This window comes from Neopelma chrysocephalum, unplaced genomic scaffold (genome assembly GCF_003984885.1).
Source record: "Neopelma chrysocephalum unplaced genomic scaffold, ASM398488v2 Primary Assembly neopelma1_64, whole genome shotgun sequence".
In the NCBI taxonomy this organism is placed as follows: domain Eukaryota; kingdom Metazoa; phylum Chordata; class Aves; order Passeriformes; family Pipridae; genus Neopelma; species Neopelma chrysocephalum.
The window spans coordinates 4,799,135-4,815,649 of record NW_020897721.1 but is presented as its reverse complement, the minus strand read 5'-3'; the positions used below and the strand labels follow the sequence as shown (position 1 = coordinate 4,815,649).

The following is a 16,515-nucleotide window of genomic DNA, read 5'->3' as shown; positions in this document are numbered from 1 at the left end:
CTTACTCATGTTTTCTCCAGCTCAAAGCACAGCCCAACAGTTCCCCTCTGTGACACAGCTCCAGTGTGGTGGGAGCAGAGCCTTGAGGTTTGACTCACTCTCTTACTGCTCACTGGTCAACAAGAAAGGCCAGACCTCTCTTCTTTGCTCACCACCTTGGAGCGACTGGAGAGGACCTGACTTAAGGGACCTTGAAAGGTCCCTTCCAACCCAAACAAACCATTCTTGGTTCTATGATTAAGGGCTGAAAAAATGCCTTATTGTGGAAGCGTTAGGTAAGAGACACAGCTCAAGTCTGTAAGGTACAAGGGCTCGGTCTTGGGAGATCTTGCGAACCCTTCCACTTGTAGGCTCTCAGAAGTCTAGTGAGCTGATTCTAGAAGCAGGGAAAAGGCTGCAGGTTTACCCTCTCTTCAAGATGGGGTCACGTCAACATTTTCTCTGTTGGCAAAGCCAGTCTAAGAATCCATATTTTCTCCTGCTCTTCTCCTTGTGCTGCTGCCATTGTTTGAAAAGGGACTTTAAAAGTGGGTCAGTGAAATGATTCCAGTTTACGGCTTTTTCTCTTAACCCAGGTCATTCCAGTGACCTCATTTCCACAGCTCCCCTTCCACTCCAGCACTGTGTGGGCACAGAGCTGTAACAGCAGCAGGAGAGGCTGGGGTGGGTGGGGAGGGTGAGCTCTGCCCAGCCCATTGAAACAAATGTTCGTGTAACTATACTCTTGGAGGCAGCTTTCCCAGGGGAAGGGTGGGAGAGGCAGGAAAGGTGAGGTCAGAGCAGTGCGTGAGAACGTTGGAAGGAAAGAGAGGATTAGAGTTGTGTGGTGGAGGATCTGCACCAAGCCTTTGGTCTTGTCCCTACCCAAGCTTCTCCATTTCTGTCCTCCTTCACGAAGTTGGTCCTTGAGATGTTACATTCACTTGCCTCTCATAAGCCCTGGAAATGAATTTATTTGTTTGATTATCCCTGTAACAAAGGGCATCCTGATGCACCTTTCCTGACACAATGTACTGACGTGGTGCTGAAACGAGGCGAACGTGATCCTTCCGGGTGTGCGTACACCTTTCATCATCCCACAGCAGCTCTGCCAACTCGCTTCAGCTAATCCCTCCATTGTGTTATAACTAGCAACAGCTGGAGGGCATGTGCACAAAGGCTATAGTTCACACCTGTAACACAGTGTAAGTGGTGCCCTGCTTTCTTAGCTCTTCATGGCTCCTTACTGTGGCACCTTTGTGTTGAACTTGCTTCTACTCCAGGGCAGGGGCTAGGTAAAGCTGCAGTGGTGTTTGGGAGGGTAGTTACACATCAGCTCTGAGCTTTTCTGGAAAAGATTGGAGATACAGGGGAGTTTCTTTAGAATCTCTGACCTCTTCCTTCAGAGCTGCCGTGTCTTTCTCCCTAGTACAGATGTTGGTGGGCCTTGTCTTTGACACTTCATAGTTCTCCTGCCCTCCACTGACTTTTCCAAGCCCATTTATATTGTTGACATTTTCACTGCTTCCTTTAGTGGCTCATCCAGTGGCCTGTCCCTCATTCTGCAAATGAGTCAGGGCTTGGTTTCTGTTTCCACAGCCCTTCTGCTGGCTGGACTTCAGTGGATTTGGGGGTTAAATCTCTGTGGTGATGACATGTAAATTTCCTATGAAAAGACATAAATATAAAAACCTAACTGACCTTTTGGTATTGCCTCCAGGTGGTAATGAAGGAAAACTGAGAGTTTGAGCTTATAACTAACACAGTCTTCACTAATGCAGTATATAAACTGAGCAAGCCAGGAAGGAATTTGATAGAGCAGGAGAGATGTGTATCCCTCTGGCTCGGGTTGATAGCACCCATTTAAGTAGCAGCAGCCAGTTCAAACCAGACTATGCTAAGCCTCCCTAAGCACCAGTTACCCTAAAGATGTTTTTTAATTATTCTCTTATATCTTTCCTCAAAGCCTTCAGTTCCAAAGTTGCGTAAAGGAAGGCTTTGTGGTTTCTCTCCCCTGACAAATCCCTAAGGTGCTTTGATAGGAGAGGAAGAGGAAGTAAGAATTGCTACAATGCAAACATGTGTTTACAGGGCTATATTGTTCAAGAAAATCTGCGTGAATCCTGGTTTTGGTGTAGATGAACTCAACCTTGGAGTATCTGTGTCAAAGAGTCTGTACATCTGGCTGCAGCTCCCAGCTTAGGGCTTTAGGGAAAGTCTGTCTGTGGAAAGTCCATGACCCTCCTTCATACCACCCTGGTAGCAAACTGGAACCTGGGCTGTGTACGATGTGTTCGGTCCTTGAGCTCTTCTGGAAAAGAAATAGGGCTTTGATGTACAATGTAAACAAACATAAAGGTGTTTGCACACTTCTTTGTGGAGAAACAATTGAGCTGTAACTGATGCTGCTTGCACGGTGTGTTTCTTCAGCCAGAAGCTTGCCTGGAGCCAGCAGTGACTGTGTAGGTTTCCCATGCTCAGGCACCATCAGTGAGCAGAGTACGTTTGAAAGAAATTTAAGCTGCTGGAAGATCAAAGATTAGACCTTAGGGTCAGAAAGACACTAATGAAAAATCTTATCTGCAGACTTAAGGAAAAAGGAGAACCCATTTAAATGTGTCAGGACCACAAGGATATGAGGGTGGCTCAGGCATGAAGCTGGGCAAAGGTGATTAACCTATCAGTTATGATGAGTAAAGGCAGAACCATTCACTTAAGTATTTGTTTCATTTTTGGGGATAAAAATAGAACGATGTTGTCCCATTTTACAGCAACAATAAAATACTTTGTTTATTTTTTTATTAGTAACTGCAAGGATATAAAATGACAATTATATGTCTATCAAGGTAAGCAATGAAGAGTGTTTAAAGAGTTAAATAAAGATTTTTTTAGTTTGTTTTACTATTTGCTTTTGAACCCTTCTTGGAACGTTTGATAGAAGAGCAAATGTTGTGCCATTTTTGGAAAATATGGGAGACGATAAAGAGATGGCTGCAAGTTGATTAGCTTGGTTTTACAGGAAAAATCCTGGAAAGTTAGATCTGGGGCAGAGCTTGAATGACAGCATAACTGATGTGAGTTACTCTGGGTTTGTGGGAATGAAATCTTGCCATGTAGAGGATATATTTTTTAGACAGACTAGAAGCTTAAATGATAAAGGTAACCTTTTAGAGACAGGCATTAGTTATGTCTCAGCCCATTATATTCTGATTCTACACTACACCATTGTAGATATATCCTTTTTAGGAATGGGATAGTCACATAGCTTTAAAAAGTTACTGTCAGGGTTGAGAATTAATCCTTTAGTGACACTTCCAGTGTAGTCCTGCTGGCAGGTATTTGCAGGGGCTAAAACCAATCTGGAATAAATGTAAAATTACACTAGAAAAATTTGCCAGAACCAAAGACTAGGAAAGTAAGGAGTAGCAGGACCAGGTCAGTCTTGACCTTTGCATGGGATCCTTCTGTGAACAGTGCTTCCCTGGAGCCAAATCAAAAATCAGGCATCATAGGTATGTCAACACAGATCATGTTTACAAGATGAGGATTATATTCTGCAAACCAATGACTATAAAAAGAGGATTGGAATGATGTGTGTAAAATCCCTGTAAAGGGGACTCTGCTTTGAGCAGCATTAGCTCCACATGCTGGTCTTCCAGATTCAGTACTTCAGAGATCTGGGGAGAAGTTGAAAATTCTTCAGAGAGGTACTGCAAGTGTGAATCAAGACCTGGGAGAGCTGCCATACTGTGCAAGATGTGGTGAGCTTGGTGTGGTCAATGGAAGATTAAAAATGGGCTTTAGTCATTCTGTGAGCACTGTGTGGGAGCAGGGCCACGAAAAGCTGCTGGAGCAGCTTTGGCTGGTGGAACTGGTTCTTTTATCTCATGTGTGGCAGCTCATGCTCACCAGTCTGGCCTGTGAGGGGCAAATGTTTGTACACATGCAGATGTGGAAGGGGCTACTGACAGTAGATGGTGCTTTAATTTAGCAGAAAAGCAAAGAATGTGATTAAGTGGTTTGAGGCTGGAACAAGCAGATCTGTATTCAAAACTGGTAAGAGCTACCATCCTAACATAAGTGGGAAAAGGACAGAGGGGAGTCTCTGTAGCTTGCAGCCTTTGGATTTTGGCATGGTATCTTTCTTCAGAAGAGAAAATTAAGAAAAGTCATGGCTGAGAGACAACTGAGTAGAGAAACTACAGTATTTCATCCAGCTATCTGTTGTTTAGGAGGTCAAACTTTCCTATCATAATCATCACAAGAGTGTATTTCCATCCGAAATGTCACTTGGCCAGAACTGAACAATGTCTTTTTTTCCCTTCTAAAGCATCTTTTCCTTAAAGGTTTTGACAAAGCCGTAACCACCTTTGTCACTTGTTTGGGTGTACTTGGGGTTGACTCTTTCACTTCCCTCTTTGTCACAATATACTGCCTGAACCAGATCTTGCATCTGCTTTCCCCTTGTTGCCAGAACTGTATTTTTTTTTGCTGTGCCATCATCTATAATATTCTTTCTCTGCCGTGGTTTGATTATCACAAACATCTATGCTTCTTCAGCCTTAGGGACAGTGGGCTAATATGTCCATCTGCTTGAGGATGTTTTTTCTTTTGGAAAGGCTCAGATATGCAGTGAAGCTTTTTCTGGGCAGGGGAAGCTGTTCCAGAGCATTTCTTGGTGCTGTTAATTCTGCACGTGTCTCCAGCTAATGGCTCTGTCAGCAGAGTGACCCTCAGTGGTTTAGCTGAGTCTTTAAGTGCGCTCCAGCCCTGCTCTGCTAAGAGGGACCCCACGTAAGCAGAGCTTTCCTCATGCTGGCTCTTTAGACTTATCACAGAGAGGACAGCATAGAAGAGCCCAGTTGACTGTGCCTGGAACTAGGAAGGCTGCCTAGCCCAGAGATCTGCTCCAGAGATCTGGACCCTTTCCGAAAAAGGCTCTGCAGACACGTATTCCTTCAGTGAACTACCAGAGATGGAGGCACACTGCCAGGAGAGCCAGCTGCATTTGGGATTAGGTGGCTGGAAAGAAGTCCTTTTTGCTGTCTTCAAAACAAAATCACTTTTTAACATCTGCTGCAGAGAGTTCTCGTGACTCAGGGTTCCACGAGAAACTGTTCTCCTCCTTCTTTTTCCTGTTTCTTTTTCTTTCTAATTAAGGTTATTTCCCTTCCCTTTCCTCACCTATGGTGTCTCCATATATGTTTCCTACTGGACAGGAGTGGGAGGGGTGTCTTTTTTCCTCTCCATTTAGTGGGGTCTTTTTGTCTCTCGAAGTCTTGTGATAACAGCAGCAACTTTGCTCTCACCAAGGTGAGCACACCCCAGATAACCTGGCAAGATCTGCCTGCACTCATAAAATTGCTCGGAGAAAAGACTTCCTCACTAAGCCTTTGGTTTATTGTTATTTCAGTGCTGAATGAATGATGAGAAGGTTTAAGTAAACAGATGGGTTTGATTCAAGCCCATCATACCACGGGTGTGAGGGGAGAGGAGCTGCTTGTCCTGACAGCTCATCTCATTAGGCCACACGTGGTGTGAGGTGTTGAAAGCAGTTTATCACGTGTAATGCCTGGGCATGATGAGGTGAGCTGGGGATCAAGTGTATCTCTGTCCCCCCCCTTAATTCTTAATATTTACAAAGGTTTCCTGTAGTTCTCAGATGCATGCAAACTAAATATGTGTGGCTCTGTGTGTTTGAATTTACGTTACAAAAATCACCTCTTCCTCTGCTTCTTCCACAGTCTCAGCTGCCGGCGATGCATTATTGTGGGAAATGGTGGAGTACTTGCAAATAAATCATTGGGGTTAAAAATTGATGACTATGATGTTGTTGTCAGGTGAGTCTTTGGCATTATAGTTTTCTTGTCATATATTCAGTTTCTGTATCAGTTCACATGCTATTCAGGCAGACTTTTAACCTGTGCTAGGGACAGTATCCATTTGTATGAAAACATGAAGTTATATGGAGGGGAAGAAAAGACAAGAGCATATAAATGTTTGTTATAAATGGTGTTCACATCAAAGGGTAAAGGCACTCCTCAAACATTCCATTTTCCACAGCTGTTTGGGAATGTGGTCTCTCTTATCATCCTGCTTGAACCTTCTCTTCATAGCTCCTTTCTAAAAGCTGCTGCTTTCTGTGATGCCCTTAGGTGGTGAAGCAGTAACTCAACCTGTTGGATCTGCTCCCAGATATATCCCCTAGGTAGCTCAGGGAAGTATTACTGGTCATACATGTGTAGCATTCCCCAGGAACTACACCTCACTGTTAGGATAGGAAGGACTAAGAGTGATGCAGCACTGGATGTCAGGAGGCAGGAAGCCTCTATGAGTGAGGACCCAGTGATTACAGGTGCCCTAGAAACTGGGAATACTTTTCCTCTGTTCACTGTGGATGACAATGTTGAATAAGGGAGCAGAAGCAGAGTGGTGTAGGAGTGGAAAGGACCACAGGCAAAGTCAGGACTTCTTGCTTTGGCTGAGGACCTGGATCATCGCCATCTCAGAATGCTTGAAAAACGTGCTGATATGTGAAATCACAGGTCTAGTCATAACTCTTAGTAATAAATCTGTCAAGTCAGGGAGGCGTTCGGGGTGACTGGAGATTAACAAACATAATACCTGTACTAATGGAGACTCAGAGAGAGAGTGTGTGTAGGAGGGAGAGGGGGATGTGCTCTAAGGAGTTACAGACCCATTAGTCTGACTTGAAAAAAAAAATGCAGAGCTTTCCAGCAGGTTTTGAATCGTGAGTAACAAAATATTACAAAGGTAAATAGGAAAAGTGGGATAAACTGCAGTGTAAGTTTATAAAAACTGGTTTAACATAGTCTAAGTTGGCATTTTTTGTCTTAGTAAGATAACTGATTTCATGTTAAAGGAAATGTGTCTGATATCATCTCTCTGAATTTCAGTCAACTGTGAGATGTGGTGGCAAAAAGCAAATTCTTAGCTAAGGTGGAAGAAAGAAAGGGATTAGTAAAAGAATTTCAGGCAGGTATCATTTAGCATGGTCTCTGTTCTCTCCTATGTGCCAGTAATGGGCACATGAGGAAAGAACAGAACATACAGAGAGTAATAAATGTCCTCTAACTCTGGACACAAAGACAAAGAAGATGCCTTTTAGTCCTTTGTTCCTGTGAATGGCTCCCTGATTCTCCATCACTGTGCTGGACACAGGAATGGCTGTTCAGAACAGGACAAAATTTTTACAGCCCTTTTCCTAGTCTCACTATCAGTTCTTAGCAAAGAGCTCTTACTAGTCATCATAGTCTGGTGACTTGTAGTTATTTGAGCTGAATTAAAATGCAATTGTAGTCTTTTCTTGGGTTCAGAATGTTCAAAAAATGGCTAAAGAATGGTTTCAATCCATCTGGACTAAGCCACCCACTAAGATTTACATCACAAAGTCCACTATTTAATTTCCAAATGAAAAGTTCAACTTTTTCTCTCTGCATCAGTAAATCTAAGTCAGTTTGCAAGCTGGGAGGATAAGAGGGCAGCTGAGCACCTGTGCTGTTTGTGGGACAGATAAAGAGGAGAGAAGTCAACTGTAAAGGTTAAATGAAGCCAGGTGCTTGGATGTGTATCCAACTGCTTGCTTTACTCCCGTGGAAGCTGAGGAAGTCCCTTGTATTGTAGCATCCTTTTTCATGGGTTGCAAAACTCCTTTGAAGGATCATATTTGGGACCTAGGAACTGAATTCTAAGGGGAAAATGTGGTACATTTGTGGACAAAGATGTGATCCAGCAGTATGTGGAGTTTTTTGATGCCCTTGTGAGGGTTGCTAATTCCAGCAATAAATTTTGTTCTTGTGGTGAACATAGTCCAGTTGGTTTTGCCAGTTCTAAAAACAGCTTGCAGTGAGTTGGTTACTGTTTTTCTTTAACTAGATATTATCAGATTTCAGTGCAGATGTTATTCCCAGCTGTGACACTGTTTACCTGGCAGGAGCTTCTTGCAGCAGTCAGTCATCAGTATTCTGAAATGCCTCCTTGCTGACAGGACAAAAGCAGGTGTGTATCAGAAATTCCTGATCAGAACAAGGTAGGGATTCACCTGATGATGATACTTTAGTGGTAAGGTCTTCACGGTGCCACAGTTAGGAGTTAGTGTCTAATTGGCAGACATAGACTGAAAAACACTCTGAAACTTCTTACGTGAGAAAACTGCCCATCCATGGACAACACAAGGAGGCCCGACATCCTAACTGAGGTTTTTCGAGATTTAGCTGTGCTTATAACCACCAGTGTGTCTTGCCTAGGAAGGGGTTTGAGCTGTGTAGCATCACCTTGGTGAACACAGGCTGTGGCTGCCAGAACTTCTCCTGGTCCCTTGCCCACACTGCCCTCGGGGCACTGCCCCTGGGGCTGACAGTGCTGGCTCTTGGCAGGACTCCATCGCTGGGGCTCCTTCAGCAACTCACACTCTGGCCCTTTGCTGGGGACCTGAGTTCATTTTCCTTGGGGAAATGGCTTGTTTTGTTTCCTGCCTAGACACAGAGTAGGGGTCCCAAGTTTTGGGAGCGTTGACAAGGCAAGCAGCAAAACAGAGAAACGAGCAACTGGGGATGGGGAAAACCCTTCCAAAGAGCCACACGTTGGCATCTGAAGTGACTGCAGACACCTTCTCCTCAACTTCAAGAAAACATATAAAAATACATATAACTATCTTTCTTCACACAGTACTTTGTAATATTTATCTCTGTTTCCTTCACTTTATGTAAGGTCATCTACCCCAAAGACACACAACACCTTAAAGTTTAAATAATGCCCATGGAAAAAGTGAGTGATGTGTGAATGTGCTGCCAGCAACAGAGGAAAAGCAGGGGATCAGGCTGGCTGAGCACTGTTACTGCAGGTAGTCAGGTCTAGCTACCTCAAAGTCAGACTACAAAGCGAGGGTTTATAAACCATGGAAAAAGAGTTCATCTGCTGTATAAATTGTGATGGTGCAGATTCTTAAGTTGCTTTCCCTTCAATATTTTATTCCTAATGATAAAGCAAGTATTTTTACTAAAAATGCATAGGACTTTATTCCTCTAAAATTTGAATATAATTTCAGATTTTATACAGAGATTTTCTTCTACTAAAAAGTTCCCAATGTAAAATGCTTACCCAGGCTGAAAAAGACATATCCAGATACTCATTAACATTCCTGCACGGCAAAATTTGCAGTCCATAAGCACTTTCCAGTATATTGAACTACACCAAGTCAAGAATGCTGCAATAATTCAAGCAGGCAATGCTGTTCCATCAGGGGCTGCTATTTGATGTCAGCAAGATTTGTATTCCAAGTTACTTGAGATTTCCTCAGCTTTGGCTCTCTAGTTTTGAATAAAAGTTTTGAATAATGTCATGAAAGTCATCATTGCAGTTCATGCCAAAGTGGTTTGTTTTTTCAAGGGGAAAAACTTTGTTCCTGAGAAATGTTTTAACAAAAGCACAGCTAAATACATAGCATTCCCTTAGAAATCAGTGTGCCCAAGAGCAAAGCTGTGTGTCTGCTTGGGTGTTTTCAGAGTGGGATGCACTTCCACAGCAGAAACTCCTTGGAGTCAGTGAGACTGAAATTGTGCTGAGCCTTGCCCCAGCCGTGCAGCCCAACCTGCTGCTTTGTGTTGCCATTGCAGGGCACCTCACCCTCCAGTTTGGGGAATTAAGCCCAGGATATTGTTCCTTTGGGGTTTTTTTGAGAATTATATCCCCAAACAGCCTCACTGCTGGTAAACTCTGGACTGAGGTTGGAGCATGAGACCAGATTCAGTTCTTTTAAAACTGGTGTGGAGCTGCATCATCTCTTTCAGCACAGTCTTGCAGAATCCAAGTGACACATCACAGGAGCAATGGGCTGTTAAAATATTAATGCTTAGTTTGTAACTCTAAATCTGCAAGGACAATGTTTTTCAGTTTCCTTTTCCAAAGCTTCCAATTCAGTGTAAATCACAATAGTGGATACGCAGAAATGATTCAATTGTGTAATTTAAATGGCTTCTAATTAAACTGTCGTCACAGTTGGTATAAACGTTCATAAATGCTCGTGGTGAAGAACTGGAAGAGGTAACATTTGCTGCTCTAACACCTGCTACAGGGAATTCTTGCCCAGCAGCGATTGCTGTGTCATCAACACCCATGAGTGTAAGTGGGAATCCGTGACAGTGTCTTCTCTGGTTGCCCTGCAGGCTGAACTCAGCTCCAGTGAAGGGCTTTGAAAAGGACGTGGGTGGCAAGACAACACTCCGGATCACATATCCTGAAGGTGCAATCCAGAAAATGGAGCAGTATGAGAAGGATTCCCTGTTTGTTCTGGCAGGATTCAAATGGCAGGATTTCAAGTGGCTGAAATACATTGTTTACAAGGAGAAAGTGGTAAGAACACTGTCGGCTGATGCTGTGAAGGTCACCTAATTAGTAACAGTGGGCAGACATGGTATCACCATTTTATTTGCCACATTTGGGTCTGAGGAGAATTCCTCTGTGTGTCCTGCTGCATTTAAGTGAAGGCTTTCTTTACCTCCATGGACTTCAGCTTTAATTAAGTATGTTTTACAAAGACATCTCTCTGTAACTTGGCCTTGCATCACAGATGGGGCTTTCTATTCAAGATTATGTTAGTGTGTACTATGAACAATGAATTTAATTTTTATTTATTTTAAAGGGTATTTAAAAGGACCGGCTCTTGCATGGATTTTATGGTCTCTTAGGATTTAAGAACAGAGGAAAGAAAAGAGCAATGGCAAGGGGAAGAAGTGGGAGTCTGGGGACAAGGATGTGATGACACAGGAGGGGAGGAGGAGACAACAGCAGCACAACTTGTTGAAAAGGCTACAAGCAGACTTAATGTGACCTCCTGAATAGCACAAACCATTATATTTTTCTCAGTTACTGAGATTTGTGATTTGTGTCTGATTGAAGTATCATCCAGAACAACAGTATCAAGTGTAATTTTAAAACACTGAAACGATGAATGCGCTACTTTCTCCATGTAAATATTTTGCCCCCATTGGTTGCATTAGTGCCCTTCTGAAGTACCATGGACCTGTTAATAGTCAGGGCTGTTCTCGTAATTCACCCTTCCTGAATGGAATCAGGTTGTGATCAGTGACTTCTCATCCAGTGGATGGTTTGTCTTTATCTGCTCTGATATCTAGAATAAATGCCCTCTGTTTGGGTATAGTTCTTGTTTTACATATCTTATATATCTTTTTTCAAATGCTTCTTAATGACTTCTCAGCAAATAACAAGACAAATGGATTAGCATTCGGAGGATGGCACATTATATCATGTGTTTGGAGACAGACAGAGAGAGGAGGTTGGCAGCTCACCACATACCGAATGAAGCAGTCTGGGAGTATAATTGCATACAGTTGTTACAGAGATGGCCTTAAGGGCTCATACTTTGCTCTTGTCTCATACTGGCACCAACTTGCAATTATTTTCCTGGTACCAGACGGATGAAGTTACCTGTCAGCCTCTGGGCAAGCACAAGTGGGCTTTCGTAACATGAATAATTGAGTTAAAAGTAATTTTCTTTGATTTATGTAAGGCTCTTCTTCCTCATTCAGGGGAAGGGAAAACCCTGGCAGTGTCAGTGCCCTGCAGCCTGAACACAGTTGCAGCGACTCGTGGTGTTTAGCTTGAAGTTCAAGGGATGGGTTGTTTTACTTGAAAACAAATTGAATTTCCACCTGATGCTTGCAGTCGAGTGGTCATCACTGGATTCTAATGTGGTATCCCCTGCTTTTAGAAAAATGCAGCAAATTGTCTGTTAAAACTTGCTAGAAGACCGGGGAGAGCCATTGCAGTTGTTTGAACTGAGTGCTTCAGTGCCCAGCTTGGCAGAGAGCAAAAGGAACTTGAGCTTCTTGCATTGCACATTATTTCAGTGCTCTTGTGATTGGCTCCTTATCCTTCATTTCTTCAGGATAAACTCTCCTGTTTCTTTTAGGTGATGTTTTCCAGATCTCTTAATTCCTGTTGCTCTTTTGAATGCCTGCAGTTAATTAATCTTTTCCTTAAAAGAGCAGTGCCCAAAAATGTACAGACTACAGCAAAAAGAGAGGAGCAAACAGCTGCTTCACTAGCCTCACAGTTCTCATTCCTTATCCATTTGCTGTTTGGACAGCCTTTTCCACAGTGGCATGGAACTGGAGGTGAGTGTCGGGTTCCTTGAGACTCCAGGTCTCAGGAAGAATTGAAGAGCAGCCACTTCCCCAGCTCCACACCCTGTGCTTGTGCCATTGGCTCCTCCTGTCAAAGAGCAGCACTGTGCACTTGTCCCCACCAATTCTTTCTTCCAGAACACTTCTCCAGTTTGCCAAGTTCCTTTGGCAGAGCTTCCCAGCATACCTGCCATTCTTTCCAGATCCATGTCCTCTGCAATTTCATAAACATACTTTTTACTCCTTCATCCAGGTTAATAATGAAAACACTAAATAAAGTTGGTTCCTAGGAAGAACCCGAAGGAATAACATCCTCCCATTTCTACAGTGAGCCCACTGAGAACTCATCCTCGATAGTTTTTTGGCCACTTCTGAACTTGTATCACAGTAGTATCCTTAATAACAGTTTTGGCATGTTTGTGGAAGTGATCTGTCAGAAGCTTTACTGAATACCAGTTACATGTCTTCCTTCTTCCCAGTGATAATTTTTCTTCTGTATAAAGAATTTTTTTTAAACATATTTTGCTCTTGACAAATCCTCGTGGGTGGCTACTCAGTCTTTCTTATTTTTTTCAGGTGCTTACAAATAATTAATCCTGCTATTCTGGGAATTGAAATCGTAAATCAACTCTCTTCCCTTCTTTGCCTTTTAAGGCTAGGCACTGCTTTTGTCCATCTTTCAATCCTTTGAGAATCCTACCTGTTCTACACAAGTTCACAAAGGGAGTCATTGCTGGTTTTTGAGGCTGCTGGGCCAGTTCATTGAATACTTTAGGATACAGATCAGGTGACTGGAAAACGTGTCTTGTGCTCTCTAGTCTGATCTCTCTCTATTTGAGGCTGAGATCTTGCTGTCACTGGCTTTAGCTGCAAGCAGGTGGGTGGCACAGCTGCTTTTCTAGAGGAAGCTGATGCAGGAAGTGCTGTCTCTTAGATAGAAATGACCTGATGGAGAACGAGCAGGGCTATGGGAATAGCACATACGTGTCTGTTCTGGTAGTGAGTGTTAGTATTTTTATCAGCAAGTTCAGGATAACAAATGCCTGCCCAGTGCTCTCTGTGGAGAGTTTGTTTCTCTCAGCTGATGTTCCAGAGAAAAGGGAGTTTCTTCCTTTCCTGGATTCATCTAGAGGCACTTGCTTGACCCGAGAGGTCTGTATGCCACTGTTGGTTATTCCTTATCTGACACGTCCCTCTGCAAGACTTCATCCCTGCTGCAAACCAGTCGTTACAGTCAGGAGTCTGACTGAGGATGGAGAAAAGGAAAATGGAAGCATCCTGTTAAAAAACACAACTGCTGTGGAAATGGACACATTCCTCAAAAAAATAGGCTGATCTCTGCCCTCTGATGTTTCCTTTGCTCCTGACTGTTGATGGAGACTGCGTGTGTCTGTGGCACAGTCACAGGTGGGTATGAGACTTGCTGAATTCCTTCAGACACCTGGAGCTGCTTGGACCTGCTTGACCAGAGATTCTGGGCCATGTACTAGGATCCTTGCTTAGTCCTCTCTTGAGTAAGTGAAATCAAAGGGAGTTTATCTGAGAAAGAGTAAATGAAAGACGAGAGGCTATTTATTGCTGGGTCAGTGGTCAGATAAGATTATTCTCCCTGCAGCTGAGAGGGATTTGCTCTGTGTTATGTTGGTCTTTTGGCAGCACTTGCGTACTGAGAAAGGGATAAGTGCTTTGTAGAGAGAAGGATTTTCTGGAGATGTTATGAGGAAAGAGAATCAATGTGATGAAGAAGCACCAACAGAACGGAGAGGCTGGGGATTTTATGTGCTACACACTCTGGTGTAATGGCCTCCCAGAGATCTGTGTGATGCCCTAGGAGACACTACATCCAGAAACCAGAGCAGTGGAGTATGGACCAAAGAAAAAGCAAAAGCTCGACTGCTTTTTATTTCCCAGTAAAACAGAAATATCTGGAAGCAGGTAAAAACTTGAGAGAAAACATTATTCTAGAAAAAGGACAGGTTTGGCTAAATATTCAGCAGCAGCAGCAGCAAAACAAAGGTAGTCTCTATCATAGAGTTCTGGCTGAGCTGACGCTCCAAATTGTCCCGTAGGAAGTTACAGCAGTATGGTATCACCAGAGAGTGTACAGCTGCCTTTAAGAAGGGGAAGGGTGAGTGAATCTGAGCGACTAAAACCCTGGTAATCTGATTTCAGTCATTTGACAAGCACTAGAATAAACTGAAGGAGAAAATAATTGTGCCAGTTGCAACTAAAAGGAGTATGGGATAGAGAAAGGTGACGTGGTTAGCAGAGGGGAGTATTGCACCATGCTGACCTAATATGTCAGTGTGCAAGTGGAAAGGAAGTGAGTTGGAGTCCCACAGCCTGCAGTCGCCTGAACTCGTGGTTGTTGCAGAAGGGTCACAGATGTGAGTTGTTCGTGCATCTGTGGTGACTGGTCTGGCAGTGCTGCCTTGGAATCATTGCTGCAAGAGGCTGCTGACACAGCCAGGCACCCCTTGGATGATGAAACCACTCCTGCCAGTGATCCCCAGAGAGGGATTACTCATGGGCAGTCACTCAGAACAGTTACACTTTCTCCTGGACTGTTCTTTTTGCCAAGAGACATTACCTGTGTTGTGATCCACCCTGCTGCTTCCCACTTCTTGTACCCTCCTGCATCACCTTGGGTCTTCCAGTGACAGAAACTCTTCCTGAGTACCCAAAGTACCAGAAAAATTATATGGGGAGGGAGGTTTGGTCATATATTGCTCTTAAAATAAGAGGCAGAAGTTTCTCTATTTTGTGGAGAGTAGATGTTTCCTGAAACAAACAGGAATTTACAGCTCCAGATATGCAAATCAGCTGTCTCAGCCGGGTGCTGAGGCCAATTCCAGCGTGGTTTCTTGCCCATCATTAGTGAATCAGAAAGAAGCTCTCTTGCTTGCTAGGGCTGACTTCCCTGAACATCTGGCACATGGCGATAAAGCAGCCAAGTGAGGGCAAAGGTGTCACTAGAAATTGGCAGCTCACAAGCTTCCTTCTCGTGTAATAATGAGCCTGCGGATGATTCCAGCGGGAATCTCTGCAGCCTTTGCCAGGAGGAGTCACTTGTGCAGTAAAGCCCCTGCGGCACCTCGAAATTCTCTTTGATAGTGAAAGTCAGAGGAGCAAGTGAGCACCTGCCTGTGAGCGTGGCCAGGTTGGGTTGTGTGTCCCTTGCAGGGGCATGTCTTTGACAACTTGCACACAGCAGCGATGCCATCCGAAAAGCAGTCCTCCTCCAGCGACATAACCCCTCCTCCTTTGTCACAGCATGTCACTGCTGCTTGGGGGCATCTTCTGGATGTGGCAGCAGGGGAGGTTTTATTTAACCTTTTGTTTGGGAACTGCGTTTTTGTATTAACAGCTTACTCCTAGTCCTGCTAAAATGTGCATTACAATACCCTCCTGGCATGATCAGTGTTAGTGTGCTAGAGCCAAGGTCGATCTGCTGCCAGAGCCTGTGCTGTCTGCTGAGCTTTTGTTTAGAGCTTCTCTTCTTCCATTAGTTAATGGCCTTGTCATGCTGCATGTTTGCTAGGGCAGACTGTGAACTTCACGGCGCTGCAGTTCACTGTGGATTCCCCAGATTCTGAAACGGCCTCACCTGTGGGCTGTTTTACATCCCTGAAAAAAACAACTTGGGAGCCATCATACTTCTCCTGTCATCTTCAGGAAAACAGTGAGGCTGTGAATCTCTTGTTGCTGTCCAACCCCAAGTAAAGCTTCATTCATACGTGTGTATTTTCAGCTTGTTTGGAATTTGAGACCAGCACTTGAGCAGGTGATTTCTCTGAGTCTTGGCTAGGGAGAGAGAACCTGCTTTTTCCAGTGCTGTCCCTTGCCTTTGGTGACAAGTGGAGTGGCCACTGCCATTGGCAGCTTCGCTCCAGAGTTTGCTTCTGGATTGCAAATATTTTCTTTCCCTTTTCTCCTCCAAGGGGCTTGTTGCTTTAAGTATCTTGTGTACAGTTGATCTTTTCAGGTTTTAAAGGACTGTGGGAGAGACATGTGGGATGATTCTTGGGACAGCATTCTGGTTTGGTGGAGCTCTAAATCCACCACTAGTTGTCTTAATGCGTTATGAATTTAAAGCTTGATTACAGGTTTGTGGTGCCTCATCCTGTGCTGAAACACAGCTTCAGCCCACCTGCTTAGAGGTGTGCCTGGGTGGGCATTGCCTCGTGTCTGCCTGCTCTCCTTGGACTCAGCTGAAAGGGGGCAGAAGCTGGACATGCTGCTCCATGATAAATGAGAAAAGCTTTTGAACTGAGAAGTCAGCTTAAGGGTTGTCTCATGTCTTTCACAAGTTTGAGTTTTCACCTAAATAGCCATTTATAACTAATCCCTTCAGGAGTATAACATAGGAAGG

At 43.8% G+C, this 16,515-nt stretch overlaps 1 protein-coding gene across 10 annotated transcripts in view; it reads left to right on the top strand.

Moving 5' to 3' along the window:
* ST3GAL3 (ST3 beta-galactoside alpha-2,3-sialyltransferase 3) overlaps window positions 1-16,515 on the top strand; it is a 179,640-nt gene that overhangs the window by 123,598 nt on the left and 39,527 nt on the right. For all 10 annotated transcript variants that reach the window (XM_027683106.1, XM_027683103.1, XM_027683105.1 and 7 more), the window contains 2 exons: window positions 5,724-5,819; window positions 10,164-10,350. In XM_027683106.1, the coding sequence (XP_027538907.1) occupies window positions 5,724-5,819; window positions 10,164-10,350 (283 nt within the window). The remainder of the gene's footprint in view (window positions 1-5,723; window positions 5,820-10,163; window positions 10,351-16,515) is intronic.